This window comes from Mus caroli, unplaced genomic scaffold, assembly GCF_978045245.1.
Source record: "Mus caroli unplaced genomic scaffold, Mus_caroli_1 scaffold_4, whole genome shotgun sequence".
Classification (NCBI taxonomy): domain Eukaryota; kingdom Metazoa; phylum Chordata; class Mammalia; order Rodentia; family Muridae; genus Mus; species Mus caroli.
In genome coordinates, this window is record NW_028227259.1 from 32,170,725 (window position 1) to 32,185,216 (window position 14,492).

At 40.2% G+C, this 14,492-nt stretch overlaps 1 protein-coding gene across 1 annotated transcript in view; it reads left to right on the forward strand.

The window, feature by feature from the left end:
- Ube3c (ubiquitin protein ligase E3C) overlaps positions 1-14,492 on the forward strand; it is a 107,194-nt gene that overhangs the window by 72,470 nt on the left and 20,232 nt on the right. The window contains exon 18 of the mRNA XM_021162266.3: positions 2,516-2,763. Within this exon, the coding sequence (XP_021017925.1) occupies positions 2,516-2,763 (248 nt within the window). The remainder of the gene's footprint in view (positions 1-2,515; positions 2,764-14,492) is intronic.

The window sequence follows — 14,492 nt, forward strand, 5'->3', positions numbered from 1 at the left end:
TCTGATAGGTTTTTGTTGTTTGATTTGAGGGCAGGGATTAAAAATACATGAGTGCAGGTTCTGTGTGAGGTCAGATGTGTCAAATCTACTTCAAGATAGAGTTGTACGCCACCCAGCATAGCTGTTGGGAATCACACTCAGGTCCTTTGTGAGAGTAGTATGGCGTGTTTTGTTTTGTTTTGTTTTGTTTGAGACAGGATTTCTCTGTGTAACCCTGGCTGTACTGAAACTGTGACCAGCCTCTTGAGTGCTGGGATTAAAGTCATGTGTCACCACCACCTGACTTAGCAGAATGTGCTCTTAAACCACTGAGCCACCTTTCCAGTCCTCTTTGTTGATCATATTTCATAATCAAATTAACCAAAATAGATATAAACACCATGATTGAGAGTTATCAATGAAAAACTTGTTCTTCTCATAAATGTAGACAAGACCACAGAGTAGCCTGCCTGCGTAGACAATAGCCAAGGCTTTATAGGCAGCTACGGTATTTTAAATGATATGGGATCCATTATAGTATTAACCATGTTGATTACAATGAGCCATCCTCAGCCTTATGATTGCAACTAATACCCTTTTTAACTTGTGCAATGATAGCTACTGTTCCTCCTAGACAAGATGAAAAGCAAGCTGTAATCCTGGTGAAGTGGCTGTGTTTGCCAGGTTCCTGTGGGAGTCATGAATATGTCCCTGCTGTGGGTCTAGGGAGTACCCTTTCTCTTGCCTGTTTTGTGGATGTGCCATAGTGTACATGAGAAAGTCAGGAGAAGTCCCTTGAAGTGGTATTCCTTGGTGATTAGGTCTATACCATAGGATATCCTTTATCGCTGATTCCTAGTCTTCAGACATGTTAGTCGCTTGTGCCCCTCTTGTGGGAGGTTTTTAACTCTTTTTCCTTGTAATCTCAATTCTTCTTGGGGATAAGGGTTATCTCTTCCCAACTGCCCATCCCGGTATAATTTTCTGACTCTATTCCTTATTAATGATATTAATAAATGGCACTTAAAACATGGGCATCTCTTTTAAAATGACATTTTTTTGTTTTTAAAGACAGGGTCTCTCTGCTTAGCCTTGGCTGTCCTAGAACTCACTATGCAGAGCAGGCTGACCTCAAACTCCCAGAGACCCACCTGTCTCTGCCTCCTGAGTGCTGCAAGTCATACACTGCCATGCCTAGCTGGGTTATTTTTTAGACATTTTGGTCCGCAAAATGAGGTTTCCTGAAACCTAACAAATAATTTTTGTTTGTTTGCTTTGTGTTTTTTTGAGACAGGGTCTCTCTCTACATCCCTAACTGTACATCCTGGAACTCTTTGTAGACCAGACTGGCCCTGAACTCACAGAGGTCCTCCGACCTCTGCCATTTAGTTCTGGGATTGAAGACATGTGCCCGGCAATAAATGATAGTTTTTTTAAATCAGAGAACCCTTTCAACACAGAGGCAGTGACATGAAATGTAGTTCTTTTGTAAAGAAAGGAGGTTCTTGTCATCTTCAGAGTATCAACTCCTGCTATATAACAGAAACATCCTTATCAAAACGTAAAGGTTTCCTGTGTAATAAACCAATCACTCCTTAAATAATCTCTCAGGCCTGCCAACTTCATGAAGTATGTCTTTCAGCTGTCAGTCATAAACACTTGAATTTCACACATTAAACAGAACTGCCTGATGAATACTATGTCCTTATAGTCACTAAGACCCAGCAAAGGTGGGTAATGAAAGGCTCAACTAATTGTCAGATCGAAGGTATGGAAGTAAAAAGTAAAAGGGCATGGAAGTAAAAAGTTTCTCTCTTTTTTTTTTCCCCACTTATGTTTACATGTCTAAAAGTCAAGATATTACTGTAGAAAACTAACAGCTGTGTGTATATTTCCACCACCGATAACAGGGTGGTGCAAAAGATATCACTAGTTTTCTTCCTTTGGTTGCTTTTCTAGCCTGCTGTGGAAACTGGCTTGGGTCCTTTCAGATCAAAAAGACAATATCTTCAGCTTGTATTCAGGTTTGTCTTTGATTGAAACTGCTTTGTGAATCGTTTCAGTGATGAGATCTATGACAAGGTTGTTAGAACCATCAACTATTGCCTGTCACTCTTGTTGCTCCAAACCTTATCTTTACAAAAAGTCTCCTTTTTTCTGCCCACCAATGGGCACCTTGTCCAATGCCTAACTTTACTTTTCAGAGATGGTGGGTTGTTCTTACTAAGAATCTTTCTCCCACTGGTCCACTAACCAGCCATCTTCTATATGATAAATCCATGGAACAGAGTTTCCATGTAAGACCTGGGAAAATTCCCATAACTTTTCTTGGTTACTCATAATTTTAATGGGACCTTCTACATAAAAGTTGGTATTTCTGGCTTATGTTTATTTGCATTTTAAGTAACTTTGATGTCATTGTCTCTCTAGTATTGCTGGTTTATTGAACCATAATCTTAAAGGTCCCTGGTTGATAGTCTTGGTGCCTTTACATAATACTTTCTGTAATACTGTTTTATTGTTCTTTTTTTAATAGAGCCTGATTTGAAAAAACGGATCCGGGTGCACTTGCTTAATGCCCATGGCCTGGATGAAGCTGGCATCGATGGTGGTGGTATTTTCAGAGAGTTTTTAAATGAACTACTGAAATCTGGATTTAACCCCAACCAGGGCTTCTTTAAGACTACTAATGAAGGGCTTCTATACCCCAACCCAGCTGCTCAGATGCTTGTGGGAGATTCTTTCGCAAGGCATTACTACTTCCTAGGCAGAATGCTTGGAAAGGTAATTTTTATATAAAAATAAAGCTCAAAACAAAAGATGTCATTTTACTGTTTTATAGAGTTGTCTACATTTTATTGATTATCATTATTCAAAATTGTTTAAAAAAAACATTTTTGCTGATCCCTACTGAGTAATTATATAACAACTACATTTTATTATCATTATACATTGCATGGGCAGTAGTTGGACTAAAATAATTGGTATAGTACAAAAATAGGGCTATAAAACTTCAGATAAGAAGTATGTATTTATTTTTGTTTGAATATTTATTTATTTATTAAAGATTTATTTATTTATTAAAGATTTATTTATTTATTATATGTAAGTACACTGTAGCTATCCTCAGATACTCCAGAAGAGAGCATCAGATTTCGTTACGGATGGTTGTGAGCCACCATGTGGTTGCTGGGATTTGAACTCGGGACCTTCGGAAGAGCAGTTGGTGCTCTTAACCACTGAGCCATCTCACCAGCCCCTATTTATTTATTTTAATGTAGGCATAGGTATACTTGGAAATTGGTATCTTTCTCATTTGTTCCCTACCATCCTTATTCTCTGAGTCAGGTTCTTTCACTGAACCTAGAACTAGTTGGTTCTGTTGACTATCAAGTCTGGCTTTCCCCAGCACTGGAAATATAGAAGCAGGCTTCCATGCCTGGCTGTTTGTGGTTTTGTTTTGTTAATGTGGGTGCTAGGAATGGAATGCCTCCTATAAGCACTTTATCCACTTAGCCATCAACCCAGCCCCAAAAGTAACTATTTTAAAGTTGTACAATGTGATTTAGACATGTTACATGACTGGGGAATATGTAACTAAAGGCAAAACTTCAGGTTTAATGGTGAAATGTTCATAGTATTCCCTCTAAGTCAGAAACAAGACAGGGGCACACTTGGCTGTGGGGGATCTGCATTGTAATTGCTCCCTATAAGTAGACCTTAATCTCAACAAAATATAGTTGTTACTTTTACTGGTTACTCATATTTTTAAATGTGGAGCTTTTATATACAAGTATATATTTTTATATTTATTTTGTTTGCTTACTTGCATTTTAAATAAAAATATTGGTTACTGTTATTTTTAACTGTGTGTGTGTATGTGGATAGTGTATGGGAGGCCAGGAGGCCAGAGGCATTGGATCTCTCTGAAGCTGGAGTTACAGGTGATTGTGAACTGACTGACATGGGGACGGTGAACTGAACTCAGGTCCTCTGCAAAAATAGTATGCTGCTCTTTATCACCAAGCCATCTCTCCAGCCCTGTTGTCAGGCTGTTAACTACCAATTCTTATTAATGTGTTGGCACATGCCTTTAATCCCAGCACTAAGAAGACAGAGGAAGGCAGATCTCTGCGTTTGAGAACTGCCTGGTCTACAGAATGAGCTCTAGGAGAGCCAAGGCTACACAAAGAAACTCTGTCTTGAAATACTAAAGAAAGGAAGGAAGGAAGAGAGAAAAAGGTAGGAAGGTAAGGGAGGAAGTTAGGTGAGTCATGAAATTTTGGCCATGAGGGTTGGCCAATTGGTTAAGAGCTGCCCAGATGGAACATGGCAAACTATTGCTTGTGGTTATTGATAGGAAAGTAGGATTCTAGTAGTACAGAAGATGTCTGCCCACCTCTGGTGCTGATTGAGGCTTGTTATAAATATAAAGGTTGTGGCTTTTTAAATCTGGGAACTGAATGATCAACAGCAGGGTAGAAGCCCCAACTGAGAGTAAATATTTACTACAACAACATGTTGCTACAGGAGTGATTTTACTCCAGACTCAGCGACTCAAAATTGTTTTGAGTCCTTGTAACTTGAGGAACTGAGTACCCAGCTCTTGTAGCTGACAGCTGAGGGCTCAGCACAGACAAGGGAGAAGGTGGTTCATCTGACCTCCCTTCTTCACCTGACCCACTGCTTCTGCCTCCCGAGTCCTGGGTTTAAGTAAGACGCAGCCTGTGTCTCTCTCTTTTTTTTTTTTTTAAGATTTATTTATTTATTATATGTAAGTTCACTCTAGCTGTCTTCAGACACTGGAGAAGAAGGAGTCAGATCTTTTTACAGATGGTTGTGAGCCTCCATGTGTTTGCTGGGATTTGAACTCAGGACCTTTGGAGGAGGTCAGTGCTCTTACCTGCTGAGCCATCTCACCAGCCCAGCCTGGGTCTTAAAAGAGAAAAGATGTATTTGGTGATATGAAGTAACATTGTAGTGTACATATAACATACCAACTAATGACACTCATCACCAGGCCTGATGACCTAAGTTTGATCTCTGTATTCAACATGATAAAAGAAGCAAAACAACTCCCACAAATTGTCCCCTAGCTTCTATATGCATATCATGGTATGTGCCTTCTCCCTAAATAAATAAATGTAATGCAGAGTATGTGTGTAAAACTCTAATATCTTTAGCTGTCAGACAGATGCAAATAAAACTGCATTGAAATAGCATCCTATTCAGTCAGAATAGCTACTATTGAAAGACAGAGCAGACACGGTAGCTCATGCCCATAATCCCAATATTTGGGATGCAGGACCATTATTTTATGTTCCATACTGCCCTGGGCTATGGGTGGGTGAAATGCTTATGAGAAGGGGGGAGGGTACTTTGATGCAGTTAGTGAGACTGTATATATGGACTCTAGAAGTTCAACAAAGAATGACTTCAGCCCTCGCGTATGTAGCTCATTCTTATAAGGCCTAATACATTGCCAGAGAAAATGAAGTTAGCATGTCCTTATTGCCCATATTGGTGCTTAACAGTGGAACAGATAAGAAATTATAGTATATAGACATGATGAAATGTATATTCATCTATAATGAATACAGTCAGGCCATTTACAGGAAAATAAATGGGACTCAGTGACATTGTATTGAGTGAAATAGTTCAAACCCAGAAAAACACATACCACATATGCACTCTGGTATATGGAAGCTAAAAACTAGTTTTCCTGAATGTAGAATGATACAGAAGTTAGGGGTGGGGGGAAAACGGGTAGATGAGAGAGACTGGATTTGATTATTGAACATTGTAGGCATGTGTAGAAATGTTCCCTCTGAGCCCCATTCATATGTACAATTAATACATGTTAACCAAAAATTAGAGTGTGGGGGGCTGGAGAGATGGCTCAGTGGTTAAGAGCACTGACTATTCTTCTGAGGTCCTGAGTTCAAATCCCAGCAACCACATGGTGGCTCACAACCACCTGTAATGGGATCTGATGCCCTCTTCTGGTGTGTCTGAAGACAGTGACAGTGTACTCACATACATACAATAAATCTTTTTAAAAAATTATTAGTGTGTGATGGCATATGCTTTAATTCCAGCACCTAGAATGCTGAGGCAAGAGGATTGTGAATTTAAGGCCAGCTTGAACAAAATCTTGTCTCAAAAAGGAAGGACTTGGCACATAACTCAGTGATCAAGAGTTTATACATGTTGTTGAACCCAAGACTGCAGAATAAAAACAAGTGAATTATTTAAATTATTTTTAAAACTGTAGCTCCAAGCTGGACTTGGTGGCATGTGCCACCAAGTGCTTTAATCCCATCACTTGGGAGGCAGAGGCAGGTGAATTTCTGAGGTCAAGGCCAACCTAGCCTACAGAGTGAGTTCCAGGACAGCCAGGGCTACACAGAGAAACCCTGTCTCGAAAAAAACCAAAAGAAAATAAATAAATAAAACTGTAGCTCTTTGAGAATAGTGTTGATTTAGTTCCTCAGAGTTTTCTGCATGGGAATTCCTCAGAGGTTTCTGAAATGTCCATTTACTATCTGATTGTAAGTGGTTAACTTTACATCAGTATGTCTGCATCCAAATGAACGTACCCGTACAGCACTAATGGCATGGCACCTGAACATTAAATCTGCAAGAGAAGAAAACTATTTATTGATTGATTATAGTGTTTATTGGGTCATAATATATTTAAATTTTCTTAATGCATATGTTAGTGATTGTTTACTGTGATAAAGTGCACAAAGGTCTTCAGAGCAGCTTTGCACAGGAAGAATTACCTCCTGTCACTGGTCACTTCTCAGTTAAAAGTTCCATTAGCAGATGGTTCCTGCCTGGGCTGTGGGTCATGGCTGCACTTTGTTGCTTGTAAATCAGGCTCTAGACAGGGAAAAGTAAACAGCCTGGCATGTGGTCATGTCATGTTGGACTCTTTTTTACAGATAGAAGCACCTTAGTCCATTTAAGCCAATTAAGTTCAGAATATTTATTGGAACAAATCTTTTATCATATTTGAAATCTACTTGAAAATTTCCCCTTGATTCAGAATATTGATTTAATTGGAACAGAATGCCTATAAATCAGATTATTTGGTAATACCATGGTAATACATTTGAAATTTTTAATTAGCAGATTGTGTAACTTCAGCATGCTTTATAATTGTGTATATCAGTAGAGTAAGTATGAAGTTAATGTATCATAAAGTGAGATGTTGACAGTTAGCAGTTGATCTTGACCTTTCTGGAAGCTGAAAGAATTTATTCTTATATGTCATTAGTGTCCCTTACAAAATGCTCTCTAGGTTCTGAGACTTAAATCTGTAAAGCCTGAGACAAACACTTGAAACCTTGCTTGTCTCATCCTTCGTGTGACACAGTTCCTCTCCTCTGCAGTCATCTTTGAGCCTAAGCTTAGTACATTGTATCTCCTGTGTCATCTATTTTGATCAAACCAAGGCTCATGTCTTTCCTTAAACTTATGATCTCGACAGTAGCACAGGCCTTCTAAAACTAAGACAGAACCTTTTACACAATTTAAATTTAGTGACTGTGCCAACCAAAGCTGTGCATACCTTTAACTCTAGCACTAGGAGGCAGAGGCAGGAGGATCTCTGAGTTTAAAACCAGCCTGGTCTACATAAGCAAGTTCCAGGACTAATAGTGAGACCTTGTCCCATCGAAACAAAACAACAAAACAATTTAGTGGCCATAGCACCTGTGTTTTTCTCTTAAACAAGATCAGTTTAGAAAGGCAGTTATAGCCAGGCGTGGTGGTACACGCCTTTAATCCCAGCACTTGGGAGGCAGAGGCAGGCGGATTTCTGAGTTCGAGGCCAGCCTGGTCTACAAAGTGAGTTCCAGGACAGCCAGGGCTATACAGAGAAACCCTGTCTCGAAAAACCAAAAAAAAAAGAAAGGCAGTTATAAGTAGTTGAGCCTAATCTCTATCATGAGTTAGACCAAGTAAGGAACTCATGATCTTGATTGCATGACCTGATGTGTGTTTAACTTTGATATTATAAATAGATAGAGCAAGCACTCAAATAGGAAAGCTGGGTAGAGGTTGTTGATAGTGGAATCTCAGCCCTGGTAGTGTAGGGCTGAAAGGGAGTAGTATATACAAGGCATTTGTTGATAGGGGGAAAAGGAAGGATATGAAGGAGTCTGACTGGTTTGTTCTGATAACAGAAGGATAGAGGTGGTGTTGGCTAAGCTAGGGAAGGTTGGGTAAGAAGTTACTGATTTAGATACCTGAGACATGCCTTAGGGTTTAGATACCTTAGGCAGACACTATTGAAGAACAAGGTCTGGACTGAGCTGCAGACTGGAAGGAGTGGACACAGAGGGTGGAGCTTGGGAACCAAGTCCCATGGAACAACAGAGTTCCACAAAAAAAAAAAAAAAAGGGGGGGTAATGTAAGGTTTCAGAAGCTTGATAAAGATTGTCTCAAGGAAAAAGAGGATAATTACTATGTGATGTTACTGGTGGGCCAAATAACATTATACCAAAGAGGTGGCCTTGTCATTGATCAGTATGGACAGTCACTTTGCATGGTAACTAAGGTACATTCTGTGCTCTTTGACTGTCATCTGGGAACTACTATGACCATTCAGACTAACAAGCAGTAAAATAACGGCCATTTTCTTTATCACTAGACAAGCAAACTGCTTCCCTTACCCTCTGCATGAAGTACAGACCTGATGCTTTGAGGAAAGAGTATTCTTTGCAATATTCCATTGGGTATATTCAGTTCAGGTATTTGAGAATGTGACTTGAGGTCTGTGGCTGGAAGAAGACAGACAGGCAGGGTGCTAATAATTCTCAATGATTTCCCCCCAGAGTGTGTCCATAGGTGCAGGCAGAGAGGCTTCACTGAAGTCCTGGGAGGTACACTTCAAAGAGAAGTGAGATCAGTGAGTAGAGCCTGTGTGGGAAGGAGCCTGATGACCCCAAGGATGATCCAGAAATAGCAGCTTCACCTGGGATGTGGTAGATGTCTGTGTATCCCTTGGGCTAGCTAGCTTGCAAGCTTTGTTCTGCCACTTCTAAAATTTGCTGAGTTAACCATGACAGTGACTCCCCAGAGAAACATTGGCTGTCAGTTTCTATGGCCACTAACTAGAAAGAGGCAAAAAAGGGTGAGCTGGGCCAGATGTAACATCACCGGTAACTCTAGCACTTAAGGGGGGTGGGGGGTGGGGGTGTGCAGAGAGAGAGAGAGACAGGAAGATTGGGAATTCAAGGCCAGCCTGCAATACATGAGATACTATATCAAGAAATAATATAAGATTGTGGATTGAGATCTCCAACTAGATCTCAATTTGTTTTATGGATTAGTGTCTACTGAGTACCCTCTGGAACAATTGGTATTAAGTGATATATATTATCTAAAAGAAGGTTAATATTCTCTAAATTTATGCAATGAATTTTAGAAATTATTAGCAAGTTATTTGTTTAAACCTGTTTGAAGAATATAATGATAAGTTTCCAAATAAAGACATTGTTAAAAGTTTTAAAAAAAAAAAAGAAAGAAAGAAACGAAAGAAAAAGAAACGAACTGTGTGTAAACAAACTAAAAGCACAGACAATGATCACAGGATCCCATCCTAAAGTCTGAACTGTTGAGAAAATCGGGAGGCTGGAAAGACGATTCAGCAGTTAAAAGCACGCACTGCTCTTGCAGAGGACCTATGTTTGCTTCCCAGTACCTGCCATGGTGGCTCACAACTATCCTAACTCCAGTTCTAGGGTATCTGACTCCTGACCTCTCAGAGCACACACATTCAGGCAAGACACTTAGACACATTAAAAATAAGGAAAGGGGCCGGGCGTGGTGGCGCACGCCTTTAATCCCAGCACTCGGGAGGCAGAGGCAGGCGGATTTCTGAGTTCGAGGCCAGCCTGGTCTACAAAGTGAGTTCCAGGACAGCCAGAGCTACACAGAGAAACCCTGTCTCGAAAAACCACAAAAAAAAAAAAATAATAAGGAAAGGAAATTAGTGTATGAGTGGAGACAAGGAGGGAACAAGCTGAAAAGGAGATAGGGGACAGAGATTAACTTGGGCTGTCAAACTCAGAGGGTCAAGGGACTCTGGGTGAGGGTTAGTACAGTAGGTTCAAAAGACAAGGTGGCCAAGGTGAGCTAGTGCAAGATTAAGTAGCTAGAATGTTAGATCATGGCCAGTTGGATCACTGAAGTCAGCAAAGATTGTCACAGGACTGTTGAAGTAAAAAAACTTCTGCTTTTTAATTTTATCGTTGTTTTTGTTATGTATGTAATATGAAAATGGGTGCATGCCACCATGCACTTTTGCATGTCAAAGGCTAACTATGCTGCTGTGGGTTTTGGAAATGGGTCTTGGGGTCTCAGGCTTGCATGGCATTCACTTTTACCTGCTGAGGCCAGGAGTGAGAATAACTAGAGAGGACCTGACGGTGCTAACAGGGTGCCATGGGCCCAGGCCCAGTGTAGGTATCACTGGGAGAATGAGTGTTCGGGAAATAGCAGTGCCAAAGAAACCTCCTCAGACACTGGGTAGTTTTTTTGGCAGGCACAGAGCAGTGTACAGAGCTGATGCTGTTCATTGCTAAGGTCAGCACTGGATATGCATTGGATTCCCCAGTGATCCCTGAATCTTTGATGTGAAACCAGAACAGTCCACAAAAGGACTAGAGAGGATGCAGTGGTTATGAGCACTTACTGCTTTTGCAGTTACCAGCACACATATCAGGTAGCTAGCAAACTCAAGGGATGAGTGTCTACATGCACAATCCCAGCATGTATCTACATTAGAACTAAATATGTTAATTTTTTAAAAGGACATCAGTTGATTTAATCAAAAGTTAAAGAAAGCAGTTGTGCATCTAATAGCAGTAAACGTTTGAGGTCTTCTCTCCCCTACCCCCACCCCCATGGCTGTTCCTGTTCTTTTTTTGGGGGGGGGGGTTCGAGACAGGGTTTCTCTGTGTAGACCAGGCTGGCCTGGAACTCAGAAATCCGCCTGCCTCTGCCTCCCAAGTGCTGGGATTAAAGGTGTGTGCCACCACTGCCCAGCTTTTTCCTGTTCTTCAAGTAAGGAAACAGCCAGGTGTGTTCAGTTGCCTCTCTAGTTGCACATCCATTGGATCACTCATGAGCAATTGCACTCATTGAAACTAGCATTCACACAGGCAACAAAGTGCGGGGCTCAGTATCTGGTGCATTGAGCACAGTTGGGGTGCCAACCCCAGCTCTAGTGTCAGGTAGCTGTATGGGCCTAACTGCTACAGGAATTGGCTGTGACTGAAAACCAAAGATTCTAAATGAGTCTAAATGGCATGCACATGTTTTGTTTTGTTTTTTAAGCTATGTGGTTAGCATGATTAGAAATAATTAAAATTATTATCTGCTTGCTTTTTTAGGATGGCTTTAAAGCAAGAGATCATTTCCTATGGTTTTTAGATTAAGTTATAAATGTTCACTTTAGAACTACCTGAAGATTGATAGAGATGCATTTGAAAAGCATTATTTTTTTATTGATTCTTAATGTAGTAAATTACTGAAGTTATTTGGCAGCAAGCAGAAGTAGCCTGTCCTGTGACTCACTTTTTTTCCTGATAGAGCCACAATTTGCATTAATTACATTGAGACTGCACTCACTTATATTAAAAGGCTTCTACTATAATTAATCCTTTTCATTTCAAACCATTTTGGCACAATTTCTGGCTATAAACATTCGTGAAGGACATAACTAGAAAATTCTGTACAGGCTTTTCTATATACCTAGCTTTTTTTTTTTTTTGCTTTTTTTGTGACAGGTAGTTATTGATATGTTTCTAGGAACAAGTGTGGTGCAATGGACTTGAAAATGCTAAGTGGATTATTTTACATAAAAAATAGACAGTTTTAGAGTTGTATAACTAACCTGTATTTAGAAAGTACCTTGATTTATGCTTACATTTGTATCTCAGTTGCATACATTATGGAAATTTAATTTATAATCCATTTAGCTGATGCAATCATAGTTTTCAGTGCTATCATTTATTAGTGCTTGTATATTAAATGCTCTAAAGGTTTAAACCTGCCTTATGTAAAAAATTATACCTATGCATTTACATTTTATGAGTCACAGTGGAATTTCTGCTTAAAATTCAGGTAGCCCTGATATATTTAATGAATTTCTCTGGTTTATTGTTACTAATGCAGAAATGGCAAACAATGACCTTCCATATTGAACGTGCAATGATTTACACTCCAGCTTACTTTCAAAGTCCACTGTGTAAATGAGGGCTTTTTCTCAGTACATGAGGATCAATCATGCAGCTTTACGCAAAATGCTCTCCTTGGCTTTGAATTCATCCTTCATTTAGAAGTAATGGTGTTTATAAGTGCTCTAGGTTAATATTATTAACTGTTTGTTTGTTGTTTGGGAATTTTGTTTGTTTGTTTGTTTTGAGAAGAGTTGCCCATGGGAGAAATTGTGTCATATAGTTATCATTGCCTAGACATGCTGCTGGCCTGAGATGTAGGGAGTGAGCACAGACTCAGCGTGAACACGGATCTCTGAGTTAGACATATTCTAATAGGGAAAAAAGAATTTGTGGAGGAAGACTTGTGTGGCTCCATAGGAATTGATTTCTTAGCATGTTAGGTCTTAGGAAAACAAGTCAGTCATGGCCTGCTCAGTGTGATGCTTGTGTTTACAAGAGTGTTCAAGAGCACCAATCAAGCTGTTAACCAAGGAACTTGACAAAGGTTGGTTATGGCTTCCAGGTTTGCCTGTCAGAATAAGACACTAAGAGTAGAGTGGTAGGTTTTGTTTGTTTGCTTATGTGCTTTTATGCACATGTGCTCATCTGCCATGGTGCACATGTGGAGGTAAAGTTCTCTCACTTCACCATGTGATCCCAAAGATTAGGCTTGTCAGTAAGAACCTGAAATCACCATCTGCGCCACCTTGCCACAGCCTCTAAAAAAATTTTTTTTAACTCTTACCACACATTTCTGAGTCTGTATTGCATTTTACAGCAGTAGGCCATTGGAATATTTACTGTGTGGCATGAATCTCTGACCTGATGTTGGAAACCTTACATAATTTTACTTACCATTTCTGCTAGGAAATCTCTGGAGATCTACATAGTAACTCATTAACACTAATTAATCCAATGGGTGGCAGGGAGAGCAGCTTCCAGCCACAGGCCAAGATTAAAAAGCTGGTGATACTGACAGGTAGGAGTGTGAGGGCCAGTGGGAGTCCTCACGCATCATTGGTGGGGGCAGAAAGGTGCTAGCATTTTAGAAACTATTTAGACAATGTCTTCCTTGTGCTGGCCACCTCTATGCCTGCTCCTATGTATATGGTCATGAAAGTCCAGAAGTGGAAACACCACACATGTCCATCACCAGGTGAATCTATCACACCACAGACAGCAAAGAAAGAATCTCCAAAACCTGGTGTGTGCTATATTATGAGAAGTCTTAGGAGTGATGAAACTTAGATCTGTAGAGGCGAGTCCCTGAATTTACTCAGGTGTAACCACGTAAGAAATCCATCAAAGGGGCTGAAGAGATGCTTCACACTAGCTACTCTTCCACAGGACCCAGGTCTAGTTTCCAGCAAAAACATGGCAGCTTACACTGGTCTGTAACTCCAGTTCCAGGAGATTAGATACCCTGACACAGGCAAAACACCAATGTACATAAAATAAAAATAAATTATTAAAAATTCATGCAAGGTTTATCTGTACTATAGTATAAATAATCACAAAAATAACATACAATGAGAACATATTTCTTATTTTTACCCTTTTTTAGGGGCATATGGGTGTGTACCATATGTATTCAAGAGCTCAACCCAGAGGCCGGAAAAGTATATTAGATCTTCTGGAGCCAGAGTTAAGGCAGTTGTGAGCCCCTCATGTGGGTGCTGAGAATTGAACTTGTGTACTCTAGAAGAACAGCAGTCTTCTGAACTGCAGAAGTAGAGTGGGCAGCTGTATTCATAGTGCTAATATGACCACATCTATAGCTGCTAGAGAGTTCTGTTCTAGATCTAGCACACCTCTCTGTAAACATGCTCTCATTTGGAAATACATAGTCAAGTTCAGTCCCAAAATCCAATGCCCAATGTCTTTCTAAGCTACAGAGAAGGTGTGACCCAAAGCAAACACACAGTGCAGATACAGAAGCAGGAAGTAGAAGGATGCAACTGAAGCCATGTCCAGAGCTGCCAGGAGCTTGAAGGGGAGTGAAAGGTCCATCTGCAGAACTGTGAGACAGTACTCTGTTTTGTTTAGTTTCCTGTTTGTGTTCATTTGGTGCCTAATAAGCTATAACCCTAAGGCACTCGTATCTGCCTATTTGTGGAGAACATCTCCTGACCTATGAAGGTCAGCATGAAGGATTTGGCTCTTAGAAGTCCCATTTAGTAGTACACTCCAGTTTCAGCACTGGTCTGGCACATGGTAAAGGCATTGGCCTCACATTATCGTGGAGGCAGAGTCTGCTGCTCAGGACTCTGTCACTGTTG